General features: G+C 38.2%; 1 protein-coding gene across 2 annotated transcripts in view; it reads left to right on the top strand.

Moving 5' to 3' along the window:
• Positions 1-16,833, top strand: part of LOC124282417 (neuronal acetylcholine receptor subunit alpha-10-like) — a 238,299-nt gene that overhangs the window by 187,112 nt on the left and 34,354 nt on the right. For both annotated transcript variants that reach the window (XM_046718405.1, XM_046718406.1), the window contains one exon: positions 3,218-3,262. In XM_046718405.1, coding sequence (XP_046574361.1) covers positions 3,218-3,262 — 45 coding nt within the window. The remainder of the gene's footprint in view (positions 1-3,217; positions 3,263-16,833) is intronic.

Below are 16,833 nucleotides of genomic sequence, written 5' to 3'. Positions count from 1 at the left end.
TCCCCAGCACTTGATCAGAGTCCGCTGTGAGAATAGACCTGTAATTGGACCATTGTTGCAGCAGCTTTATTTCCTGTTATTCTCCCATGATTTCCATATTACTCTGTCACTTTGAATCTGTGCATTCTGTTCCCATGATTGATTCTGTATGCCTTATGACAGAGTAATCTCTGGCTGACTATTACTGGAAACCCAACGTATGGTGTGGAGAGTGAAGTTGGTTAATCAATGAAGTATGATATTCTTTATGTAAATATAGCTATGTGACCAGAGTGCAATTCCCTGTTTGTTTAGAACTTCAGCGGAAAAACATTGTCAACATTGCTTATTGGATCACACTTGTTTAATAGGTGTACTCAAATAGATGAAACAACAGTATTGTGGAGGAATTACTTTATGTGATAATGCCTGAGGGAGTTATTACTTCTGATTCTTATAAGGGGAGCGTTTACCTGATCAAGAGTATTTATATTACCTCAGTACTCAAACACAGTTGGTCGTCGTCATCTTCATTTGTTTTTCAGCAGCTACGTCTGTGGTTTTCCTTACCTTGCACTTTCACTAAAATATGAAATTATTAAAGTTTAAATATCCATTCAGGTTTGTTTGAAGTTATAATCTAATACAAAATGTACTTGTTTCACTCTGGCTGTATAAATGTATCTACATATACCACTCGCTGTGTATTCAGAATTATTAGTAATGCATAAAAGGACGTTGCCTTTTCCAGGTGCTGTCTTCGATGGAAGTAAATTTCTTAATTATGTAAAACGTTTTGTCCCTTTTGCTTGTATTTTGGCTCTGCTGGGTTCATTGTGAGGGTACCTTTCAGAATGTCAACTTTAAATTTTAAAATCCAGTTTGAAACATGTAAGAAGATACAAATGATGTCTTTCTGGGAGTGTCTGAGTGTTGTTCTCGTGAGTCACGTCAAGGGTCTACGGTCTTCAGTAAACCTACTCGATATCGGCGACTAGAAGTTGGTGGTTGGAGACCAATCCATGATCACACATACTCCTCCGTGTTAGACGCTGTGTCCACTGGATTTTCATTCATTCGAAATTGTTAGGTTATTTTGGACCTACCCTCATTTTGAATACCTTAAGGACATATAAGATACCAAATATGTATTATGTTGAAAAGTTCACAGTACTTGATGTACAATGTAAATCGTCAGATCTTGGGATCATGTTGCATCCACAGTGAAACAGTCGTGGATTGATATGTAAGCACACCATATTACTTTTCATCATGAATTGCATGCATGTTTGAGATGTTTGAGTGAATGGTTTGATATGATGCAGGCACAGACTATATAGCCTTTGGCTAGTGTATGTTCCGTTTGGGTGTTAGTTTTACAAAAGGTATTAGTTTATTCTTGTAGACATCTCTCTTATCATGATTCTAGTAAATGAAAGGTTTCAATTTTTGTTTGAGAAGTTGAATGTCTGATACATACTAGCTGTTGATTTATAGCATTGATGTTTATGTATGTCACAAACATTATCGTCAATTGTTCCAGTAACAACTCCTCGGGGAGAATGCTGCCTCTCAAAACGTATATTCTTCTGAATCAGTGCTTGGTGAAGGCATTGACATTTCTAAATTCAAACAAGATTTCCAATTACGTTTTCGTCGAGATCTAGAATTAGCATGGTGGTTGTTTGTGTTCCCAACTATTGGTTTTCCTGGGCCGTCCTCTGGAAGGTGCAATTGCGCCGTTCGTTTTGCCGTACAGTTCAGTGTAGCGTGCTTACAAGGGACCAATCATTGGCAATTTGGCTTTAGACAGATGCTCTGAAGTAGGTGAACATTATCCCAAGAAAAAAACTTTCAAACTATTAATTTTATTCATCCGCACAACTGTTATTTACAAATTGAATTGTGTGTACTTGTTTCCCCTATTCAATAGCATGGAGTAATGTTAAGTAGGTTTTTTGTAAATATTTCAACATTTTCTGTTAGTTTTACAGATGAAAACATACACATTTACTAACACTACGTTATTTTAGCAATGCATGTGCTGTGAAATAATGATACAGCGCACACATCTCGTTGGTGAAATACATTGCTTGGATAAAAGGTTTAAAAAGAGCCACGTACATGTAAATACATAGGCTACAAGGGAATCGGTCATGTTGAATACTGACATACTCTCATTCAACAAGGGAACACACTGTACAAATCGGACAGAACATGAATGTGCTCTTTAGTGTATTAATATCAAGGTTTCATTACTATTTACTTTACGTCTAGGGCCTTTCGGCCATTAAGAATGAACAATGGAGTTGGGTCAGTTAACTCTTGCAGTAGTTAACAGCGCATTGTTACGGAGAAAAACATGACATTTTGAGAAGTATTTCCCCTGCACACAATGTATATGTCATGGTTTACACGGACATGGCGTAGGATCGCTCTATCCGCAGTGCAGAAGGTTCAGTGGATTGATCACGAAGATGTTGTGGAGTTAATGGATGTAGTTCTGAAAATATAATGTTATAAATGATTAATGTGTCTTCAACGTGGTTTACGTGGGAAAACAATGATAAGTACGTACCAAAACAGTTATTGCAATCGTTCGGTATGTTTCACTCCAATTGGTACAGTAAAGCCTCATTAACATGTGCTGGAGCCATAATAATACATCGAGTTGTCGGGTTTTTAAAAAAAATGGAGCATAGTTTCTTATATTTCCACAAAATTACATTTTCGAGTTAAAGCTTTTGACATGATTTGACAATAAAGTGTCGAAATTATCAGAAATGGATAAGCGTAGGCTTATTGTGTAAATAACTCCAATTCAATATTTTTATTCTATCACTGTCGACACATAACACATACGAAATGCTTACGTTTTTAGATGTTTGTGTTGACTTTATGTTCATTCGTGGATTGTAAATCCTGACAAAATAACAATATTTAATGAATCAAGTATTATGCTGTAACTGTTTTAGCCACTTCCGGTACATAACTGATTTCTGACGCCACGATTTTCAATTGCATTTTCTCTATGCTAGTATTTCATGGTTGTCTGTGCACCTTACGCTACACGCATAGCGTTTAATTAAATCTGGTTCTGCATGATGCACACATTCATTTACATTTATTGGAAACATATAGCTGATTCGCAATTTGTTTTTTCATTAGTTTCGTTTTGTCGATTGTTTTATCATTCGAAAAGAACTATAAATTTACAAATAACGATTTTATGTTGCAGGATGAAGTTAACCAAGTACTTACTATCAACGTGTGGCTGGAACAGGTATGTTAACTATTTGTTTCATGTTATTCTACATGCCCGGACGTGTACTTACAAACAGGAACACCTTGCTAAATCATAGCAAGGGGGACCCATGAAAAATATCCCAGGAGTTCGAGACGTTTGAGATATTTACCGTTACGGCCATACTTTTCAGGAGGAGCAACTTATGTGTATAAGGAGGGGATTAAAACATGGCTATCCGATCCGACGTCGACGTAAGCGTGTCTTAAAATATATGTATTTGCCCCAAGCATGGAATTTGAGTGCACACTGATACGAAGGGGAAGTAAGTAATTAAACACCTCGGGTTGTCGAACGTTATGCTCACCGTCTGTATCCGTATGTCATTATGTAAGACATATTTACATGCAGTTCATTCTTAGCTGAAATTATCAATGAACTTGAACCATAGACACACGTCTATCAAACTGACACACATTTCTACCTCTAAAATTGTTATTGCCTACAGGACGATCTTATAAGAGTATATATGTACATATATGTTTTCAACTGTGAGAATGATTATTTATATATGTAGAGCATTAAATGTCGGAGACTCTATAAGAACCATGCGACATAAATTACAAGTGAGTACATTGCATTTAATGGACAAACCATGCGTATTGATGTACATAAACATACGCCCACATACAGACTTTTTTCTGTACTGCGTAGCATTATGGCACTAAACGATGTCAATGATATATTACCACGGAAACACTTTGGGAAAGACAACATAAAGGGGATCATCTTGCAGTTAATATGTTAAAAGCATTCACAAATATGATGTGTGTACATTTTTAATATACATGTGCGAAGACATGCATCGAAAGTATAAAGAAATGTAGCGAAAGTATATAAGGGTTATTTCTCATTTATGTGATGATGTATATAAAGGAAGATGTGTATGATTTAATATATATTCTGCACTGTACAGGAGTACATATATGAAGAAATCCATAAAATTATGACACAACACGAATTTCTCTCCTACGCGTTTCAACTTTATCTTCGGGAGCGAAATCATTATGTCTTTTGGCGAGTGTAGTCTTTCTGTAATCAACTGTGAGGAAAAACTGGCTGGACTTTAACAAACTTAAATAACAATCCAAAGTACGTACGTGTATGTGACAGGAATATGTTATTATGCTAAAACAAGTTTCATTTTGCCAGCTAGGATAAGTCCTTTCACAGTCTTACTCAGTGGATGTTGTTGTAATTAGGACGAGACACAGCTGCAGAACATGATGATGTGCTGTGGGCATTTGGTCGTTATAGTGATACTTGGGCAATTTTAGATGGTTTACCTACTTTGTGCATAGTGCTCGTACATGTCAGACGCCTAATCTAGTACAGTAGATATGAGCAAATAATAAGACAAAATATTCCTGAGCCATTATGATTTCAAAAATATCATAAACATGTGGTATGTCTAAAACAGTCACAAAGACATGCAAAGGCAAGGCATGTGATAACCTGAACAAAAACGGGAACATATCGTATAAAATGAAAATAATGACTTGTTGGAATATCATTTTGGTCAGTGATGCTTCACAAGTGTACAATAACATTTGTGAAAGTATTCCTGTGGCCTTGAATCCTGTAACCCGATCAAACAACTTTTGAGCAAGAGTCTGTCACGCTCTTTGAAATCTTTGTAGAAAGAACATGCTTTGTTCAAAGTTATCCCTTAGCAGATGGTCAGTTGTGGTAGTTTGTTCCATATAATTCATCACGGGCCCTTTCGAAAATAGAACTGAACTGCCCTGATTATACGATGAAGAACGGTAGGCATCGGTGCCTCGATCGTCAAGAGCACCAACATTTGCCCTGTAGAGATGTTTCCCTTTGGAAGTGTTTCAGCAATGTGTTAAACGTCTCTGTTAGCCCTTCATCTCTTCGGCGCATGTCCAACATCAAGCTGATATATGAACTATAATATTCAAGCAGGAGTTAAATACTCAAAGGATAAGGACTTTGGTGTCCCAGTTTGGTATTTTTATAAAGGAAAATAGACAGGCAGCGTCTTTCATGTCCCTTGATGGCAATCACTGTCTCAACATGGCGCACCCTTGACTACTGGGAGAAAACTGGTTCATTTCGCAGCCTCAGAATAATCTGCACTTTTCACTGATAAGCGTTGTTTGATTTAAAATATTTTGAAACACAACACTCTATTTCCCACTGCTGAAAACAGAGATCCAAGATATTAATGCCTTGAATTTATGTTACGGTAAAATGACTTTAGCTGTCATTTTTAATGTAGTGATAAACATGAATGAATCTAAGTCATTCATATCTTGGCAAAATACATTCCAACATCTCTGTAATCGTGCGTAACTGACAGTGTACCTAATTTCAATGTCGGGCATTGCCTTCATACAATCCAGAGCACTTTTGCAATTCGAACTATTAAATTGCAATGTAAACGTGCTTCACAAACCACACACAAAGGGCCTAAAAACTGACAAAGGATGTATTCCTCATTACCTTATTGTGTATGTGTGTGGCTGGTGTGTATGACGTGTTCTTTTCCGTATTGACAATACATGAAAGTTTGCGTCAGATGGCACAGCATCTGCCTATGTGACAGTGATGAATGGAGACATTCCACCCTTCAATCGTAACTCACTCAGTTCCATTGCATCCAGAGCAGTAAATTATAGAGGTAACATAAACGTCAATAATATTTTCTTAATCGAATATTTTTATTTCTTTTTCACGAAGTAAAATATGTCTTGAATGGGAAAATATCGATAAAATGCGCATATGTCTCCTCCTTAGTTAGGAACGTCCATAAATCAGAAGTACAAACATAATTTCGAGACAGAATATTCGATTTTTCTCAAAACTGATGTATATACATTTCATGCATTTACAGTTCAGCTTCTTCTTTGAAACTAGAAATTGAGTTGGTTATTCAACGCAGAATACAATTTTAGATACGGTAGATTCATCACGTGGTTTATGATACAGGACACATCAACATTCTTACATTTCCGAAACCCATAACACCAATAGAATAAATCATGCATTTTATATTTATTATATTGCAATTACTTATCTTTCCCGGAAAAAAACTTGTGGGCGTGATGCTAAATGTTTAAATTTCAGTATCTCTAAAATATTACTTTTTCACATTAACAGTTGCCCGCTGGCGAATAGTCAAATTGTATGAACTGGTATGATGTCAACATGACGTCATTATGTACAGGCGGTTGTCAATAATGACACCATGCACGGTCCATCATGGCAATGAACCGGAGACAGTTGAATTCCCGTGACGTACTGGTAACAACATTATTTGGCTGTCAGTACCATACCCGTAAGCCACCGTGGAGAATCTGTGACCTCATGAACGGTTGTCTTCTGGTTCGTTACCGGTTGTATCACGCATAGGTATATATGTGTGTCGTAAGCAAAGACGTATTAAAGCGTTCTTGAGGAGGGGTGTATCCTGAACAACGCATAAGTATGACGATTGCTCTAACATAAAGCACATTAACATCAATCAGTACCTATCGAACTCTTAAGACGGATATAATCTAAACTGTCACTTTTAGTGGGTAAAAAATAATCTTGCTGGTGATTAATCTATCATCTGTTGTGTGATGACATTTTACCTTTTTCAAAAGTAAAGAGTAGGCACGTAGTAAAGAAGCGAGGGTTCGTGCATACGGATCAAACAACCAATGCAAGCGTATTCTTTATCAGTATCTTTAAGTTCATTAGAGGCAGCAACAGGCGCGTCCTGGTCCCCCGGGCATGATAGGCCATTCTGCATTATCATCAGCATGCACCTGGTAACATCACTATTTAATACTTATTCATAAACACGTGTATGTGATATAGCCGGAATGGAGATTTCTTATGAAGTTTTATTCCGCTTGTATCGAAATGCATGAAGGGCATGGACCACGGCTTTACAGGACTATACACTGAACTTTGATGATTCGAACTTACTTTTGTCGCGAAGTAAAAGTTGGTTCCTTGCTTTACCGTAACTTGACAACTCAAATCAAATTGCTGTACTCTCAAAGAATCAAGCTTCTGCTGTAAGTATGAACGTCAGGTGTCGGATACTTAAGAGTTGTACTCAAAGGCTCCATCATCTTAAACAGACACTAAAAAGACCAGCACCCCAGGGGTCGAGATGTTATCAGGTCATCATGGGACATAAGTGCCTATTTAAGTATAAGGTTTGATGTTATCAGCGCTTGTGTGGTTGGAACATAAACCTTATGTTAGCGCTCAATATAAATGTTTGATAACTGTGCATAATAAAGATAGGCTTCGAATATCCGTTAGGGCTGGTACTTTAGATGTGATGAATCTGTGGCAAAGTCTGAATGGAACCGTGATGTACTTGCATATAAATGTAAAGGGTTTCTTGCACTATTTGTACCTACAGGATGACCGTGAGCAAGGTGAAACATTCTGTAGCTTATGAAAAGTTGGTTGGTTGTTAACGCCGCACTCAGCAATATTCCAGCTGTATGGCGGCGGTCTGTAAATAATCGAGTCTGGACCAGACAATCCAGTGATCAACAGCATGAGCATCGATCTGGGATATGGTGATATATGTCAACCAAGTGCTAAGGAGAGAAGGTTGGAGAATTGTTTACTCTATTGTCGATCTAGGTGACATATCATCCGAAAATGGATCAGAATAACATAGGAACCTCTTGGATATATTAAGAAAAATGTCTTCAGTGAATGCATAACCATTCAACAAATCAAACAGATTTCAGATTTTATTCTTCCAAAGGTTGCCTTAACTGCGGTGTCATTTAGTTTTATCTCTTAAGCCATTCAAACTGTCTGTCAGTTTAACCTTCATGTTGACACGGGTTTCTTTATCTTGGTGGAGTTCGTAAAACCAACTAAATAACATTTAGCGGAATAAACATAAATAGTGATGCAGAAGTTCAAATTGTGTAGGTCGATGCATTATAGTGAAACCGTCATTAAACACGTTAAGAAAGGCTGTATCCACGAACATCCGCCTGCATGTTATAATGAGCAATAAATTAATGCAGATATTGTACTTTACCCTTTCTTGCAACAAGAACCTACATGAAAATTAGTAAGGAGGGGATCCTTATGACGAATCGTTTGGTCTTTTAGAATCACGTTAAGAACTGTAATATGAGCTGTTCATTTCTTGGCAAACTAATAACACATGGATTATTTTTATATAACATTCATGAAAATAATTTGATATGAGAAGATATTATTGATATTACTAAATGAAACAGTACCACTATTGACAGACAGCATTATTCCTACCCATAGGAACACATAGCATTCCGTTCTTTCAGTTAGGTTAATACCCTGCTTATATTGTCTATGCAACTAATGTATATACAACGGAAGAGCGCCGTTGCAACCAAATTCTTATTCAATACAGAATAGAAATATTTCCATCGACTGTCATGGATGCCTCTACCTTCTAAACTGATTTGACACTTTGATTACCGGATATCACCATTTGTTATTCATCTTTTGCTGACAAAGAATGGTAAAAGCGATTCTGACGTCTCATATTGACAATCTAGTGGCATATCCTTGGTTCTGGCCACGACAGTTAACCCCAAAGGCTCCTTGGTATTTCACTAAGTATAGCCGAGTCCCACGACGCTTCAAAAGCTTAAAGTCTCACCGTCATGATGCGTTTTCTCTTGTCTGGAGTTGAATAAGACAAGGTCCCAATAGACAAGATCTAGCACCCACCATCTTTACTTATAGTCTACCAAATGTAAGCTTCTTTTGTTCTTATATTCAGTTCAGTAGTGCAATGATCACTAACATCCTTGACACTTCCCAACCACGCCTACACTCTGAAGACGTGTCGGATTAAAACGCGGTCTTGAAATAGGATACTGAGCTACCGAAGAAGATTTTATGATAAAAGGGGCGAGTTTCTTGCATTTGCGATATAGTATCGAAGGGAATGTGTATAACACAGACCATCACATCGATACACCAAGTTGCCTTACACGTGACTGACATTATGTCCGCTGAATGTATCAACGTGGTTAAATCGGGAATGTATTTGAAGACATGTTTGTCCTTTGTAACTTGGTTTTGTTTTTGTGATTTTTGTTTGGCGTTTTGAAAATTCCTGATGAAAGCCATATAGATTTGTTTGAAACGTGTTGTATTCTGTTGCTACTGGACTAGAATGATTCACATCGCTTGAGTACAATAAATCTTGTACTTGAATGAAACTTATCCGATAGAAGTTGTTTGATCAAATTTACACATTCAGCCAAATGCACTGTTGTTACTCGTTGGGAATACCGTGTCTATGCGCCTCATTCCGTATGTTCCCAATTTTATGTTTGTTTATTTAGTTCTTGTTTGTTGTTTAATGCCGGTGCCTGTGGTATTCTAATTATATGATGGCGGTTTGTAAATAGCCAAACCTGGACCAGACAGCCAGGTAATTGCCGTCACAGAACATCTATCTACAAATTGGATACGGTGACATGCATCAACTAAGTCTGACCACCTGATAGCGCGGATCTTACGGCCAGCTTAGGGTCCTCACCGGAACCCACTAATGACTAGTGGGTGGCTCCAGTATGTGATATGGTCATCATGCCCCGACGGTTTCGTCTTCATCGTGTTTACAACGAGTTTTCTTGACCCGACGTCCAATATCTTCAGACGGTCGGCGAATTGGAAGAACAACCACTCACTCTTTCCGACTACAAAACACATTTGCCAAACCCCATGTTACCCTGTAGATAATCGATGACCCCGGAATTCAATGCACCTCAACAAGGTACACGATACACACTGCTCCAGCTCAATTGTTTACCTCCCTTTTTAAAACCAAGCACTTCGACCACACAAATCCATGGTTAAGTATTGGAGAAAGTCGTAGAGCCACAGTCGCTTTATACAAATGGGCCCAGGGCTATTCATGGTGAATATATTGACACAGTAAACATGTGCAGAACTAATGATAGTTATTCCAAATCTAACCTCCATGAAAAAGAAACAACATTTCGTGTCTCCTGTCCTGTTGTAGAAACTTGATCAGGGGGTTCTGTCACTGTTTTTCAGTTATCTATTCATATGAATTCTGTTTTGTCTTTTAAGCCTAATGGCATCTGTTTATGCGGATATTCGAGACTGGTTATTCCCTGGCTTTGACCTTTCTATATGCATTGCAACGTCTCACGGCGTTGTGCAGGTTTGCATGGTGTAGTCGCTGACCACATGGTCACTTTGATCAAAGGATGTCCGTCTTCATCTCCGTTGTTTATCGATGACAAAGTGTCGTTAACAGGCGTGGTGCGAGATTTCATTACCCCAGCTTCCGATAACGTAACGTTGCTTGGGAACTGGAACAGTGGTGCATCTGGACTTGGAAGCATGATGGTTCTAGGACTAGCTTGCTTTTTCGTAGATTTCAACTGGATTTGCAAAATGACTATAATGAGCTTAACTTAACTTCTCTCTGACCCGTTAGCCACAACATTAGAGATACAGGTGGAATATATTTTGATATGTTACACATTGATCGAAGTCACCACATTAAGACACACACACACACACACATTCACACACACACATGCAATCTCAGTGTAAGTACTTAACATCGTGAATGGGCCCTGAAACTTCGTTACTTACAATTAAAAAGTTGTTATCCACAAACAGGCTTTGCATGCATGTTCTTCCATACTTCTAAATGCATATCAGAGACTTGACATCGTGCTCTTTGCGCCACATATCCTTGAACATGTTACTTTAATGGTTGTAATAGCTTACATGTTTTTGTCTAAAGACTGTACAAAAACTTACACTGTCTTGAGAATGTGTTTGTCCTAATATGGCTAATGGACCATTTGCCAAGTACAAGGGTAGGACATGAATCAAGCCTGCTATATGCAGTGTGCTTACTTGGTCAGCTTATGTAAAATGCTGGCAGTAAAGACAATGATTTTTGTTTAAATAATCACATTTCAACAAAGAGATGGTCCATAAATCGCTTTGACCGCGCGGCTTGCAAGTTTTTATTCTTATCCTAACTTGCTTTATCTGTCTGTTTCATCTGGTAAAAGTTAATTGGAAGTTCTAAACTATATGAGTTCTATGCTTCCTCTTACCCGCAAAGCGATATGATAACTTTTCAAAACTTCAATACAATGTACAACTTACCCTTTGAAGATAGCGATATTTCTGTAATTTTTTTTGTTTTTTTAAATGTTTGATCAGTCAATAAAACATTAATCTAGGTTTATGCCGAAGAAATGTCAAGATATTTTGTGAGTTAAATATATGGAACAAATGTGATCAAGAAAACCTTTTACATATTGCATCCAACAATTGATTTTACTTTCAATGAAATTCTTACATAGAAGCTGGTACATTATTTACTGTCTTTTCTTTAAAAGGTTTTGACAAAAAACACAGACTTCTAGTTTTAGTCAAGATCTCTAATGTTTATCATCCACGTTCTCCACAGATCATAAACAGGCGTATATTATTTCTTGACTTGTCCATATCGTGTTTTTTGCTTTTGGTTTTACTATGTGGTAAGTAACACCAAAGATGTTTAGTCCCTTACGGTTGTATTTTATTCGCTACGAAAGCAAAATTTATTTTTCTTCTTATCCCACCAAATATGCAAATGTGTTTTCAAATAATTGAACTGGAAATATGTATTTTTCACAACATTTTTTCTTTTCCTTACTTCTGCCAGTCGAACAGCGTCACTATAAATACGTAAAACTCTAAGGCAGCATTGATATATGCGTCATCAAGGATGAAGATGAAGATGTTGTTTCCCAGTGACGTGGGAAGTGGTTCAATATCAATACAATGCATAGGACAGAGTGTTGCTGGTAACTTTACACTTGGGCTAACTCCGATAGTGCAAGGGAAATAATTGATAACGGAATTCTGGCATGCATTACCAGTATATGCTGGACATGATATTGTAGCAATTCCCTTTTAACATAAAAGAAATGAGACTTTGCCAGGGGTTTGATTCTGAAACTTACGAAATGTCTATAAATACAAATAGACTATTTTCTCTCTATGGCTCGTTAGGCTAGATTGGTACATGAGCTCATCTTGGGCTTTCTTGCGGCAGAGTAGCAGAGTGGCAATGAGGTGGTAACCCAAACATTTCTTTAAAGGCCTTTTGACATTAGAATTTCTGTAACAAGAGTTAATAGGGGCGTACTAATAGTATCTAGTTGCAACTAATGGATACCACTTACCTCTTTAACTAATGGATTCTATGTGTCTAGGTAGTCGTTGATAAATAACTACAGTAAAGCCATTTACGTATTCAACATCAAGTCATTGCAAATTATACATACTTTAACTAATCAAACATTTCTATAGGGGGCACTAATTATCCATAACACTTTTTCATATAATGTTGTTGAACAACATTTATTGTAACACGTTGGTTGAATTAGTTGGGGGTTTTAAATGTTTGTTAGTGGTGTCTTTGCATTAGCCATGCATATTCCAAACACGTGTATTCATACCAGGGTTCGTAATTTGATTAAAGGTCCTCAATCAATTAACCCAAAACAGTCTGGCAAAGAAGAACACGTGTCCTCGAATTCCGTCAATTGTAGAACCATTTCATTTCAACGTTACGACTTTCCTGTACCGACTAGAAGGTAGTAGACGGATAGAAGATTAAGTATTAATTCGACTTGTGTTCATTTGAAATGCGATAGAGGAGCAGTAACGCCAAGACGACATGTGTTGTTGAAAAAGTTACTACACTCACGCTTCGGGCTTGCCTAAGACACAGGCTGGACAGATGTGAGTGCCACAAACAAACGGACATGTTCCTCGAGAACCTATGTCTGGATGAACGTGTTGGCAGACTAGTTGGCGAATGCAAGGAAATTAGTAGGGGAATATATCATTGTGAGGCGGTAGATGCCTTTAAATATTCAGCCTTAATTCATTTATTTTTCAAAAGATGTTGTCAGGAGACGATAGAGAGTGTTCTCCGCAGATGTAATACGTTTCCTTTTTTCTTCATATCTATGTAAATAACGAATGGTATAGAGTTGATTGAATTCAGGGAATGCTATATATCAGGTCGTGTTCGGTTTTCCATTTGGAGGCGTGTTATTAAGTAACCACGCTAAATAAGTTGTCTGGTATTCTGGTATTACGTCCGGTCAGTTGTTGTTAGCAATGTATATGTGCATGTTGTAGGTATTATTTAGAAACTGGAGATTGGGTACTTGTGATTCGTGTGGCTGAACCTGAGTAACAGCTACCGATATGTGAGCCCTGCAGAAATAGGTTTGACCATGTCTGGTGAACCCAGTACAAATGGCACGATTACGTTTGAATATCTCCCATCAACCAATTAAGAAATTAAGAAACACGAACATACTTTTTGATGAACCCTTTTCACTTAAGCCCTTGTGTTAAGCCTAAGACCACAGCCATATGGGTGGTGAACCCGGTACCATTACCTCATAAGAATCAACACGAGCCTATATTACTAACACAGTATCATTACCTCATAAGTATCAACACGAGCCTATATTACTAACACAGTACCACAACCTCATAAGAATCAACACGAGCCTATATTACTAACACAGTACCACTACCTCATAAGAATCAACACGAGCCTATATTACTAACACAGTACCACTACCTCATAAGAATCAACACGAGCCTATATTACCAACACAGTACCATTACCTCATAAGTATCAACACGAGCCTATATTACTAACACAGTACCATTACCTCATAAGAATCAACACGAGCCTATATTACCAACACAGTACCACTACCTCATAAGAATCAACACGAGCCTATATTACCAACAAACACAGTACCACTACCTCATAAGAATCAACACGAGCCTATATTACTAACACAGTACCATTACCTCATAAGAATCAACACGAGCCTATATTACCAACACAGTACCATTACCTCATAAGAATCAACACGAGCCTATATTACCAACACAGTACCATTACCTCATAAGAATCAACACGAGCCTATATTACCAACACAGTACCATTACCTCATAACAATCAACACGAGCCTATATTACTAACACAGTACCATTACCTCATAAGAATCAACACGAGCCTATATTACTAACACAGTACCATTACCTCATAAGAATCAACACGAGCCTATATTACTAACACAGTACCACTACCTCATACGAATCAAAACAAGCCTATGTTACGAACACAGCACCACTACCTCATAAGAATCAACACGAGGTACGCTTTACTGCGTTGCACCTGAGCCTATGCGACTAGCAACATACAATAACCTAGTAATACTACGTTTAAGCTTCATGCACTTTTATGGTGAGCCCAGTGCAAATGATCGTAAATAGTACCAGCGTACCTGTACAACAATAAGTAAGATTAAACATATGCCTCTGTGTTGAGCCCACCTTCTTTAAGCCGTTGTAATGAGACAAATACAAATGGTGTGAAGACCCAAGTTCACATTCCCGACAGGAGAAATGTGTTGGAGCATCAGGAATGAGCGTTGAAAAAATACACGTGGGCCTCTGTGATGAGTGGACTACATGCGATCTCTTTAAAATACTCCAACGCAAATCTCTAGCATGAATACACTTGAGCCTATGTGATGAGCTGAGTATATGCAAGCTTTTGTGATGAGCCCAGTATACTTAAATATACACCTTTATGGCTAATCGAGAAAACCCTCCGGATGGGTCCAGTGCAAACGCCAGGCAAGAATACTCTTGAGCCTGGTGTGGGCCTGCACAACTGCCTGTGGGAATACACTTGAATCTCTGTGATTAGCCCAGTACACATACTAAGTCTTATATCTGATTTATGGCGTGGAGGAACTCAGTAACCTATCGTTCTTGTCACGGGGTAATTTTCATCTGTGTCATTACAGCGACCGATTTTCCTTCGAACAATTACTTGTCTCTTGAATATCCGTTTTACCTTAATGAGGGGCTGCGGTCATTTCGTCGCTTATAAGAACAGCGTTATGCGTGGTGCGATGATAGGATTAGTTACAGCAAATGTGATGTTATCAGAAGTCCAGCGTAAAGACGCATACATGTATGCATAGCGGTACGATATTCCATTGCGTCATGTTTAAACCTTTCTATCGTCTTCAAAGGGAATACAAAAACACCATGACGTCTCGATAGCAAATTGGATGATGATGTGTTTTCACTTTTATCAAATTCTACCTTCCTCTTTGTGCTTGTACATCCCAAAATAGACACAACAACTATAGGAATACTTTTCAGTAATAATAAACTATGACAACTAAAAGATGGTTTGATAGATGACGTTTGGATGAGTAAGGTGCCCCATAAATCTTCCATAACCGATAGACGGATTTCAAGCTGGCATTCTCTTTATTCAGTGACACAGATACCAGTTCCATGTATAGAGCCCAACCTTCCATCAGATATCGGGTCATTATTTCCGCCAAGCGTATTGCACTGTGGTTTAATCTGCATCAAGTAAACTAAGCTATCTTCCAGCAGACGTCCCGAGTCAAAGCTAGATGATCAACTATACCGTCTTCAGCAGAAGCAGACAGTGTTGACAGTTTGGCCCACTAAAGATCCTACCACGAGGCATTTACAGTCCTCTCAGATAATAGCCTCCAGCCTTTGCCGGATGTGTGCCGAGTTGGACAATATAAGTTTCCAGGATTCTGCCCATAGTGATGACTTGTCTACTGTCTTTGATTCCATCAAGCTGATAATTTGTCAGAAATTAGGAGTCGCTCCTAACGTTTCCAAGCCATGCGAGGTTGGTGGTAATAGAATAATGCCTCTGGCGATTGATAGCTTGATGTGGATAGCAGCGTCCACTACAGTTACTGTAACAGCCTCTACCCTCTACATCATAGTCACTGTGTGCTTTTTGTTGTTTCCGATCGCTTTGAGGTATACTGGAACATCGTGTTTCAAATGGAGACACAAATTAGTTTAGTATATGCGCGTAAATATAGTTACAGGCGGGAGGCAAATGACAGTAAGTGTGCACTGGAACAACTATTCTGTAAACGAGTATTGGACAGTGTAAGAAGTCCCAAGAGAGGGTTGACAGGCGTTACATAGCCGATGCTCTCTCTACGATTTGAAGATAAGAGCACTGTCAGTGATACATCTTTATCGAATTGTCTTTGACAGAAGCAGAATGTTGTCTACGGTGTAGGATATCAAAATACCTAACGCAATGTTATGTTGAGGCAAACTGGCCGACAGGCATGACCTCGAAGTTAATTGCTTTCTTAATATTGCAATTGAGCTACATGTATGTCTAACAAGACAAAACAAATGTGTGTCCACTAGTTAATGCGGTGAACATATACTACTCAAAAGATTTAAGAACACCGGATTGTATATGTGATTGTAGTCGATCTGTCAAGGCTGGTGAACATTGCAACACAAAAGCTTCAAGTTGTGGGCGTTTTAACCTGCGTTGAGTAGTTAATAACAAGATTTTCAAATGTGACAAAAGCTTTATATTCCTTTCTTCCCTGGGTGTATGATGCATCGATTACCTCACGAAAATACAGTGGGCACACATTTTC

Source organism: Haliotis rubra, unplaced genomic scaffold (genome assembly GCF_003918875.1).
Source record: "Haliotis rubra isolate DU_JTF1 unplaced genomic scaffold, ASM391887v1 Scf3, whole genome shotgun sequence".
Taxonomy (NCBI): Eukaryota; Metazoa; Mollusca; class Gastropoda; order Lepetellida; family Haliotidae; genus Haliotis; species Haliotis rubra.
The sequence above is the reverse complement of the archived record's forward strand: the minus strand, read 5'-3'. Positions and strand labels throughout refer to the sequence as shown.